The following is an 11,149-nucleotide window of genomic DNA, read 5'->3' on the forward strand; positions in this document are numbered from 1 at the left end:
AAATGAAATAATCGTGTGTGTGTGTGTGTGCTCCAGGCCATGGGTGTGTATCTGTATGGGGAGCTGATGCTACAGGAAGACCCTGAACAGCAGGCTCTGGCCCATCGCTGTCTCACGTTGGTTCGGGAGGAACTGGACCAGTCTGCCCGCAAGGTGGTGGAGGAGATGATCCTATGACATTTGCAGGTAGTCACTCTCATCCACCTCACACTCGCTGGCTAAAAAGGAGCTGAGGCTGCTCTCTTGTACCCTCACATGGTGTCACAGTTCTCATGCATAGCCATGTCGCGGCATCCATGTCATATTCCTGGAAACCGAGCTTCCACGTGCTGCACATTCAGTCCTTCACCCAATTTGCAGCCAAATGCTTTCTGTAGACAGGTACATTTCTCGGTTTCTAAGCTCTTTGGGCAAAGGAACGATGTATAACAATATAAAACAGCTCACAGTTTGAAGCAGTACCAGCACAGCACTGAGAGCTCAGCTAAATATGTTTCCACTGCTAGGGCTATGTATTTTTTTGCATGCCATGTTATTGTAGCCAGAGTTTTTACACGATATTACCACCTCGCCTTAATGCCACGATTATTGTGAATTACAGTTTATTTTGACACCCCCTAATGCACACCTAGAATGACAGTTAGAAATAGTTCTCATTAATCTATTTTTTCCAAACAACAATTTTACAAATAAGATATGTGCGTCCACTTCTTAGCTAGCTAGTTTGCTCCGAAATGGCCTTTATAAAGGAAATCTTTGTTTGATCGATCCCGATTGCATCTGCCCCAGTGGACAGTCCACCCTCAAGTCACTTGGCTACCTCTGCTGCACATTCCTTTCTGAGCCCTCAGTGTGTGCGTGTGTGCGTGTGTGTGTGTGCTCAAGCCTGTGTGTAGGCTCAGAATGGGGCCTTTTCTGTGGTTTCACAGCAGTGCTGTCAGGATGTGTTTTGTCAGGGAAGGAATTTGGGAATGTGTTCCTCAAACAAACGAAAGAGAGTGAGAGAGAGGGAGAGATCACGGGTCAGCGAACATTTTCTGATGGGCTCTGGAGAGAAAGTCTCCACTTGGGAGTGCGGTGATTTTTACACTGTTTACCCTGAAATTCCTTCTCTCTTTCTGTGTGTGTGTGTGTGTGTGTGTGTGGTGAGAGAGAGAGAGAGAGAGAGAGAGAGAGAGAGAGAGAGAGAGAGAGAGAGAGAGAGAGAGGAGAGAGAGAGAGAGAGAGAGAGAGAGAGAGAGAGAGAGGAGAGAGAGAGAGAGAGAGAGTAACCGCAGTATCACCCACTGGGCTTTTGGGATTCTAAAAACAGTGAGGGGTTTATTGGTACTCCCCAACCCTCAACCCACCCATCCGAATGGGGGGGTGAATAGAAATTTATGGGTTTAGACAGACAGAGAGAAAGGCGTGGGGACGAAAACACACAGAAATGGACAAAGGAAGCAATGAATGGAGTGAATGCAAGTCTCTTTGAAGGTGTTGATCTTTTCATTGGAGTCATGCCCTTCCTTAGACAATTCTGACCGACAAGTGCCGGCCATTACACTGATCCATACTTGACCCTCGACTCCAAGTCTTGACTCCTGATCTGACTCTGTGCATCAAACAACACTTGTCTCTTTCAAAATCAGAGCTTTTGTCAATAAATATATTGAATATAATTCATAAAATACTCAATACTTCGATTTTTCTTTTCTTTTCTTTTTTTGGATTTTTCCCCGTTTTTCTCCCCAATTGTATCCGGCCAATTACCCCACTCACCCGAGCCATCCCGGTCACCCCTCTGCCAGTCCGTGGAGGGCTGTAGACTACCACATGCTTCCTCTGACACATGTGGAGTTTCCAGCCACTTCTTTTCACCTGACAGTGAGGAGTTTCACCAGGGGGACATAGCACGTGGGAGGATCACACTACCCCCCCCCCCCCAGACAGGCGCCCTGACCGACCAGAGGAGGCGCAAGTGCAGCAACTAGGACACATACCCACATCCAGCTTCCCACCCGTAGACACGGCCAGTTGTGTCTGTAGGGACACCCAACCAAGTCGGAGGTAACACGGGGATTTGAACTGGCGATCCCTGGAATAGACTGCCACACCACCTGGACGCCCAATACTTATATTTTTTCAATTGAACTGAAGGACCCATTAGATTATAAGATAGTGGTTTTGTTGCTAAGGCATGCCCAACATGGAAAACAACCACTTTTATCATGCCGGCAACCGAGATATGCCCGTCTTTAAATATTCTTATCATCAACATACCTAAGTCAATGCAAATGCACCCCTCGTGGAGGTCAAAGGGCAAACTTCCCCTTCACTTTGCAGCCCCTGGAGCCTTATTGGGGGTCCAGTATCTTATCACTTTTCCTTCAATGGTGTGGTATCCTGGTGAAATATGGATATTGTCATATCAAGATACACAATGTTATTGTCCGAATTAATGATAAAGAATATATAATCTAAAATTTTGCACAAAATGGGGTCTGCAATGTTTGAGGAAGTATTATGTGAGAACTAGTTTTGGTTTAATATTATACTTTACATTACAACAGTTCAATGTGATAAACTTTAGTTGATCCTAAAATATGGTATTCTTGCACATGTAGGCAGATATTGTATATATATATATATATATATATATATCAACATTGTGTTAAATTCTCATCGATTATCGTGATAATGATATTTTCCATATTGCCCGTTAGCCCCTGTGCCACTGTATCACGGTGAGGAGGGAAGATGTGGATGTCATCTTTGTAGTTTCTTTCTTTAGATTTTCGTAAACTGCACATGTTTCAGTCTACCAACTTGAACCGGTGGTCTTGGTCCTTGGGTGGTGGTCTACCTCTAGAACGTCCTTCCCTCCCATGAGCAACAGCCACGATCAAATGCATTGGCCTTACTAAGCTCCTGGTCTTATAAATGACTCGATTCTGGTCTTTGCTCTGTTTTTTTTTTAGCAACTAAAATTTCTACTTTCTTATTCCATCTAATGAACCTTACTTTGCACTCAGCTGAAAAGCCTCAGCAAACATTAAATACAGCTGATATTGTTTGATTCCCGTCTGTCTAGGACAATACATCTTGAACTGTGGTAGGTCCTGATGGCTCTGAAAATTTTGTTTTATGATCTGAAAAATTGGCAAAGGTTAATTAAAGCCATCCCAAATTCGTGATTTACTCAACCAGTATAATCATATCATCATATATCATGGAGTACAGTGTTGGAGGTATGGTTGTAATTGTCAGCAAAGTGTGTGTGTGTGTGTGTGTGTGTGTGTCTCATGTGCACCTTTTTCTCATATTAGCCATAGAGGTTTTTCTGTAGCTTAGTAAATTGGATGCTTGCAGGTGCTACTTGGATGCGTTGATGTGATCCGAGGTCATGGCTGGTCCAAAAAGTTCGAGTACCACTGCTTTAGAACAAAACGTGGGGTCCCAGTGTATCCTCCTTTAAACCCACCATTTGATTCTTGCCTCTTTTGTTTTCTTCGGACAACAGCAGCCACGTCATTTTCGTTGTCTCCATTCAAAGAGTGGTAGTCCCATGCAGGGCCTACATGGCCCAGGAGTCTTGGCACTGGATTTGTTGGGAGGTGTTGCTGAAAACTTGTCTACATCAACCTGACTGACTTACAGCCATAAATCCTGTTTCAGGCTGTGACCAAGCCACCACAAGACAGGCTTTTATCTTCCCACACACACACACACCACAGAAAGGGACAGCTTTATGCCTTTGCACAGGATGTGAAAGGCTTTCTAGGTGAGTGCTCTGTCTGGCTCACCCCTGATAAATCACTTTGACGTACAACACCTCACACTCACACACACACACACACACACACACACACACACACACACACACACACACACACACACACACACACACACACACACACACAGGCTGTCTGTCTGTTTGTGCCCACAGATCTGATGACATCGTCGCTCAGCCGCTCTGAACACCTCCCCGTAGTCTCAGAACGAGTGCGGGGGGAATGGCAATTGTGGGGAATAGCCCGAGTGGACTGTGGAGAGGAGCCTTCCAGAGATTCATCTCCTATTATATCCTGTTGTTCCCCATCAGCCTCGGACCTAAGGAGCCTCTGCACATATCGATGGATCGTGCTGGTCAACTCGGCTCGGATCCAAATCGCTCTCCAATTAAAATGATGGATGAACCAGCCCCTTCCCTGCCTCTTTTCACGTTGGGAGACGGGGTTATGTTTTTCCTCTCAGTTTGTCTCACCTTGTCCTCTCCGGAGTGTACACACACACACACACACACACACACCACACACACACACACACACACACAAACGGACAGTACAGTGGGATTAGACAGGCGGGCTGAGAGGGTTTTAACTGAAAACAACATGTCTGTCAGGGTGCCCTCCCTGCTCAGTGTTTTTAAAGGAGAGAGGTGGTCTCTCCCCCATATTTCTTCCTCCCTGGTCGCTCCCCCCCCCCTCTCCCCCCTGTGCATACCTCTGGAATCCCTCTTGATCCGCTTAATGAGGGCATATCGCCGGTGTAGCCAAGCATGGCGAACGGGAGAGGAGAAGAGGGGTACCCAAGGAAGGAGTTGAGGAGAGAGAGAGACAGACAGAGAGAGAGAGAAAGAGAGAGAGAGAGAGAATCTACAGGTCAGCTCGATCATGTAAGCACTTGGATGACATGCACGGGAAGGAGCGAGGGAAAGAGATTTATAACTAATGGGGGAAAGTTAGACATTCGGAAGAATCCTGTTATTTTTGTCCGTTTTCCATTTTTGGGTCTTGTGCATATTTCGGTGCGCCAGGGAAGACGGACCAGAGATGGATCGAACGACAGACAGGGGGAGAGAGAGAGAGAGAGAGAGCGAGAGAGAGAGAGAAGATCTTGTTCTTTCATGTCTGGGCTGTGAGGGTTCCTGGCGTGCTGATTTGTGACTTATGATAAAATCACATTGCCAGGGATTACCACACAGCCTTGACCCAGGCAGCTGCCATGGCAACCACACACGCACACGCACGCGCACACGCAGAGAAATTTTAAAAGACGATTTCCTGCAAGTGTGTGACTTGGTGGGTCCCAGGCCCGCTCTGAGTGAAGGTGATGGGTTGGAGGTACAGGTTGAGGCGAGGCGAGGTGGATCAGGAGGTTGGAGGTGCAGGGTGAGGCGAGGTGAGGTGGATCAGGAGGTTGGAGGTGCAGGGTGAGGCGAGGTGAGGTGGATCAGGAGGTTGGAGGTGCAAGGTGAGGCGAAGTGAGGTGGGTCAGGAGGTTGGAGGTGCAGGGTGAGGCGAGGTGAGGCGGATCAGGAGGTTGGAGGTGCAGGGTGAGGTGAAGTGAGGTGGATCAGGAGGTTGGAGATGCAGGGTGAGGCGAGGTGAGGTGGATCAGGAGGTTGGAGATGCAGGGTGAGGCGAGGTGAGGCGGATCAGGAGGTTGGAGGTACAGGGCGAGGCGAGGTGAGGTGGATCAGGAGGTTGGAGGTACAGGGCGAGGCTAGGTGAGGTGGATCAGGAGGTTGGAGGTGCAGGGTGAGGCGAGGTGAGGTGGGTCAGGAGGTCGGAGGTGCAGGGTGAGGCGAGATGAGGTGGGTCAGGAGGTTTGAGGTACAGGGTGAGGCGAGGTGAGGTGGATCAGGAGGTTGGAGGTGCAGGGTGAGACGAGGCGAGGTGGATCAGGAGGTTGGAGGTGCAGGGCGAGGCGAGGTGAGGCGGATCAGGAGGTTGGAGGTGCAGGGCGAGGCGAGGTGAGGCAGATCAGGAGGTCGGAGGTGCAGGGCGAGGCGAGATGAGGTGGATCAGGAGGTGCGCCGTAGGTGTCTCTAACACAGGGGTCACTCTCAACCGGTGATGTGTCGGTGCTGCAAACTAGATTGCCTGGCGAGGTTTATTCCCAACCTCAGAGGCCTATCGTAGGAAAAAACCCCAAAAGGAATGGGGCACAGCGTCCCTTTTAGTGAAGGCAAGGTTGCCAGCGCGGTATATAAATTACACAAGACTCCGTTACACGCCAAACCTTGTGACTTTACGACATCGCCGTGATTCAGCACAAAATGGGGGTTTTATCATTTACTGTTAAACAAATGAACTTCCATCGGGGTGAAATGCCCGAGACGATCTTTCTGAGGGCTTCGACTGATGATTTTAGTTTGTGTGTGAGTGTGTGAGTGTGGGTGTATAGATGTCCACGTGTGCGTCGACCAGCCAGCCAGACGGGCTTTGTGACCTCTCTCCAGCCAGGTACAGAGCTTAGCTGATTGGTGAACAGTGATTGATCTCCTCTTTGTTCACAGTGGCTAAGTTCTGCACCTGAGGAGAGCGTGACCCCAGACAAGCGCACAAAGAAACGACACCGAGCGGGTGAAGAGCGGGAGGACCTGCGGCCCCGCCGGCCATGAGCTCCTGGAGACTTACACAATACTCTGTGTGTGTGTGTCTGTGTTGAGCCTTCCTTCACAGCTCGGTTGGACCGTGGTATGCTTAGAAGTGTCTGTGTTTACCAGAGACCCCCACACCCCCCCTTCCCTTCTCGCCTCTGTTTCTCCCTCACACATTTTGTCCTCTCTTCCTTTGCTCACCTGCTTCTTTCTCCCTTACCTTTTCCTCCACTACTGCCCCCCCCCCAAACCGTCCGTTGTGTCCCTTATCTTTTTTGGCCCTCCCTCATCCTTCCTCTCTCCTAGAGACACACACACACCCACAGCTTCTCCCCACCTGTCTCCTGCCTGTGTGTCTGCGGCACTTCTCGGCGGAGACTTTCTCACTCCAAGGAATTAAAGTCGGAGGCCTCCTCACAAGCTTGACGTGCTGTGCAATGTTACTAATGAGCCCCACGCTACGCTCTCCCGCTTTGTCTGTTGTTCGCTCTTTTCTCTTTCATCATCTCTCCCACTCTACCGCTCCGTCTGTTTTCTAGCTTGTTTCTCTTTTTTTCTTCTTTTCTTTTCTTTTTTTGTGCCTTTTTCTCCCGTTCCCTTTGCGTGGTAGCGGTTCATGGGCGTCTTGCTTTGCCTGCGTTCGCTCTATCGCCATCGCTCCCTCTCTCTCTCTCTTCGTCTCTCTCTTCGTCTTTTTTCTCCTGTTGCAAGCGTAAAAAGAAAAGGACTTCTGTTAAGGATGCAGGTTCAGTACACTTATGAAGTGCAGTTTAAAGTGAAAGGCAGCCATTCCGCCGGTCCTAGAGCACCGGCTAACATCACCGTCATCATCATCAAAAGCCCGACAGTGCCAGGGTCGCTATAGCACTCTGTATCAGTCTTAAAGGACGTGTGGCCTTGAACCAAGTCACATTTGGGCAGTAAAAAGAGGCGTCCAGAGGCGTCCGGGTGGCGTGGCAGTCTATTCCGTTGCCTACCAACATGGGGATCACTGGTTCAAATCCCCGTGTTACCTCCGGCTTGGTCGGGTACCCCTACAGACACAATTGGCTGTGTCTGCGGGGTGGGAAGCCGGGTGTGGACATGTGTCCTGGTCATCGCACTAGCGCCTCTGGTTGGTTGGGGCGCCTGTTCGGGGGGGGGGGGGGGACTGGGAGGGAATAGCGGGATCCTCCCACACGCTACATCCCCCCTGGAGAAACTCCTCCCTGTCAGGTGAAATGAAGCGGCTGGCGACTCCACGAGTATCGGAGGAGGCATGTGGTAGTCTGCAGCCCTCCCCAGATCGGCAGAGGGGGTGGAGCAGCGACAGGGACGGCTCGGAAGAGTGGGGCAATTGGCCGGATACAAGCATCCATGCAGTCTTGTTGGAGATGTGTCGATTGTTTATCTGATCTCAGATCGAGGTATCCTGCAGACAGACAGAAAGCCACGAGAGAGAGAAATCCTCAAGGAAAATGTTACAACATTATGGAGGAGTAACAAGAAAAGGCTTTGAATGGGGAAATGGTGTGAAGATGTAAGCGATGTCGATTTTCACTTCACAGTCTACCGCGTGTCTACTGGCTTGGTGCTTTATGCAGCCATTGCGACTTGAAGTACGAGAGAGGAAACAGAAACGTGCTATTGCTGAAAACGCTTGAGAGATGTAAACAGAATCGGGACTCCTCGGTTGCATGGTGGCACGTGCACTCAACCATGTCAGGGATGGGATCTCGCCAACATGGGCGAGATCCCAGTTTAGTCAAGATGAGGATTGAAACACTACTCGGGTCCATCGCACGGCTATGTAAAGTAGCCTCTCGCCGTCTAAATTAGCCCTTTTGGATTAATGGGCCCCTTGTTGTAGACCGGCATTGGTTAAAAAAAGAAACTCTCAGTGGATACCACCTTAAAAAGGTGAGAAAATCACTGGAAAGTGGAGCTGTTGGCAAACAGCCGTCGCCGGTGTCACGGCGGTGTCAGCACATGGGCAGCTGCAGATTAGATTATTGATTCCGCTTAAAGTAGAAAGTGCAAAACTGGCTGTAATATAAAGTTTACTTTGACATTGGGTGTAGGGCACAATATTAGCTGTGGCATATTATGCAGGCCATTATATATTGGCTAAACTGCAGTGCTGAGCTTTGCCAGTCCGATCGCTCCCCAGTCAAAAGGATGACAGATGGCCAAAATGTATTTTAAAACTGGTCACTCAAGTCTTTTGCCAAATCTGAATATTAGTAGCGGGGGAGGTAATATAGCCCTCTATATTCAAGGCGACAAAATGGCAAGTAAACGAGGACAGATGTGTGAATTAGAAATGAGGGCCATGTGGAGCCTGCCAGTTTTAGACCTATATTTAGGGCCTGTTAAGAGTAATGACCATCAAAGGCCTGTAAAAAGAAAAGAAAAAAAAGAAAGAGAAGAAATTGCCGTCAGAGCCTCTATCTGAAAAGTGATTTATTACACTGTAATGGGATGAAAATGGTGCTCTGCACATCAAAGGACAATGCAATATTGCACAAAGGCGCTGAATATAAAATGTGCCCCCCCTCCCTTAGTGCACACACACACGCATTGCACACACCCTCTTTGTGCATGTACGTTGCCATTTATTTTTTGTTTCAAGTAATTTAATAAGCATACTCCTCATGGAAAATGTGGACTTTCATTTAGAGGAAGTTAAAACGACGTCTGCATTTGTGCCGACAGCGGTGGATAACTTGAAGCGGTATGTGAATGAGATTCTTCAACTCCTGCCACCCCAGCGGCGGTTTGGCTGGCCCCGGTGGCAGTGAGGTTTCCTCTCCGTCAATCACATCTTCCATCATCTGGTGCAACCCCGGCAGTGACTAACAGTCTAAACAAACCCAGCGCGGGTCTTTATGGGTTCGGACCAGTCGGACCACTGCCTGACGCTTATTCCCCACGGAGTTAGTGTTTCATTTCGACTCATTATCGTCACTGTAAAAGTGCCCACGGCCAACTAGAGCTTCTCGTGAGCTGAACGCGGGCAAAGTGAGATCAGGCCCTGAGCCTGTGGAGATTTGAGAGGCTGTAAAAGGAGGGGGGGGAAAAAACAACATAAAAAACAACAACATAAAAAAGACAAAACTGGAGCTTGGCCTCCCGTGCCTACTGAACTGATAATCAGTCCTACAGAATCACTGGCTCAGTTCAGCAGGAACAGGAGTCCAGGCCGCTCACCACTGTCCCAGCAGCCAAATGCATTATGCACAAGACTTCCCTAAACTGAGGGACCGGACTGTGCAGCGCCATGTGCAGAATCTGCATAGTGCATGCAAATAATGGCCTGGAGTATTTCGCTGCAATTGGAAATACAAAGTTCGTGTTTAAATACCCTTTTTGAAGGACTGCACGGCGTGCGATCATAGCCGCGTTTTTTTTTTTTTACTGGTTTGTTATTGTGTCTGCTCGATTTGAGGTGAACTTGTTGTGTCATATCATGTGTGCAAATGGGTCAGAAAATGTGTTGAATGCACCTCTGAACGAGCTGGGGGGGGGGAAACCCCCCAAAACACCGAGTGACCTTCAGTCAACACAGAGCGTCAGTAGATGGGGATGATCACATACCTTACCTACACATGTTTTGAGTTTCTCTCGCTTATCGAATGTTTGTGTTGTGATATCATCTAAAACGGGATCTTTTGTCCGTGTTGGGTGGCGTTGGGATGCCTGTTTACAGATCAGGTCGATACCTGCAGGGACATGTAGACGTGTGAGAGAAGTTCTCTAATTCACTGATTTGCACACGTCTATTTTCCAGGTTTGTTGACTATGGCCGGAGACGACCGGATCTTGGCAAATAAGAGACCTGGGAGGCTCCAGCGTGCTGCTCCTCCGCCTCTGGAGGAGGCCCAATGCAACGAAAACCACCAGCAACCGCACAGCCTCGTTCGACACGACACCAGGCCGTTGCGTTCGCACTCAGTACCGAATGCAAGGTTGTACTGCGGGACAAAGCGGCATCGGTCGGTCTTCCGGGCCTGTGTGGCTTCAGGAGAAACCATTACAAAAAAATCTAATTGAATCTTCACAACGTTCCTGAACAGTGTCGGTGATGCTGATGAGTGGAAATGAGGAAAGTCGTATTTCCAGCCACGTTTAAGTCGAGCTGGCTTGTCTGTGTATCCACGTGTGCAAAATTTGTGTTTAGTCTGAGGCGATGACGCGATTCTACGCGTTTAGCCTTGAAACACTTCCAGGTGAGTCATGTTTTCCTACGCAACTTATTACTTCAGCCTGCCTCGTAATCACAAGCTGTGGAAAATACACGAGACGAGATAGTCCGCTGTCAGCGCTTTCCTACATGTGAATTATATTCCTGTCAGCTACTATGCCTGCACAGTGTTGCGCACCAGGGATGTGGAGCCTTTTTTTTTTTTGGTTTTCCTCTGAATGAGTTCATAGTGAAAACTCTTTATAATGGCATTTATGTAAAGTGGCACAATAAAGAAATTGAATCCAAGAATAAATGCATGGTGTTTATTTATGCTCATCCTGTAAACGCTTGTCAGGAATAGTCTCCTGAGTACTCCCCCCCCCACCCAGGCAGCGTTAATTCATCTCTCTACAGGCGACAACCAGTGTCCGTGTCATACCGGATAGCATCATTGAGTATGACTAATTTTATTTTTTTTAACAAAGGGCTGTGTATAACTCGTGTACTGATGACCATCAACCATCGAGTTGCTGTCCTGACTTATATGGTCTTACTGACTTTACAGCCTAATAATGACTGTTTTTTTAACCTGACTTGAAGTTGTTGATTATAGAAAG

General features: G+C 48.5%; 1 protein-coding gene across 1 annotated transcript in view; it reads left to right on the plus strand.

Moving 5' to 3' along the window:
• The window catches only part of aopep (aminopeptidase O (putative)), a 60,513-nt gene extending 49,680 nt beyond the window's left edge, over window positions 1–10,833 (plus strand). The window contains exons 14-15 of the mRNA XM_056278386.1: window positions 37–186; window positions 10,137–10,833. Of these exons, the coding sequence (XP_056134361.1) occupies window positions 37–177 (141 nt within the window). The 3' untranslated portion in view covers window positions 178–186; window positions 10,137–10,833. The remainder of the gene's footprint in view (window positions 1–36; window positions 187–10,136) is intronic.
• The last annotated feature ends 316 nt before the right edge of the window (window positions 10,834–11,149 follow it).

Source organism: Lampris incognitus, chromosome 1, assembly GCF_029633865.1.
Source record: "Lampris incognitus isolate fLamInc1 chromosome 1, fLamInc1.hap2, whole genome shotgun sequence".
NCBI classification, from domain to species: Eukaryota; Metazoa; Chordata; class Actinopteri; order Lampriformes; family Lampridae; genus Lampris; species Lampris incognitus.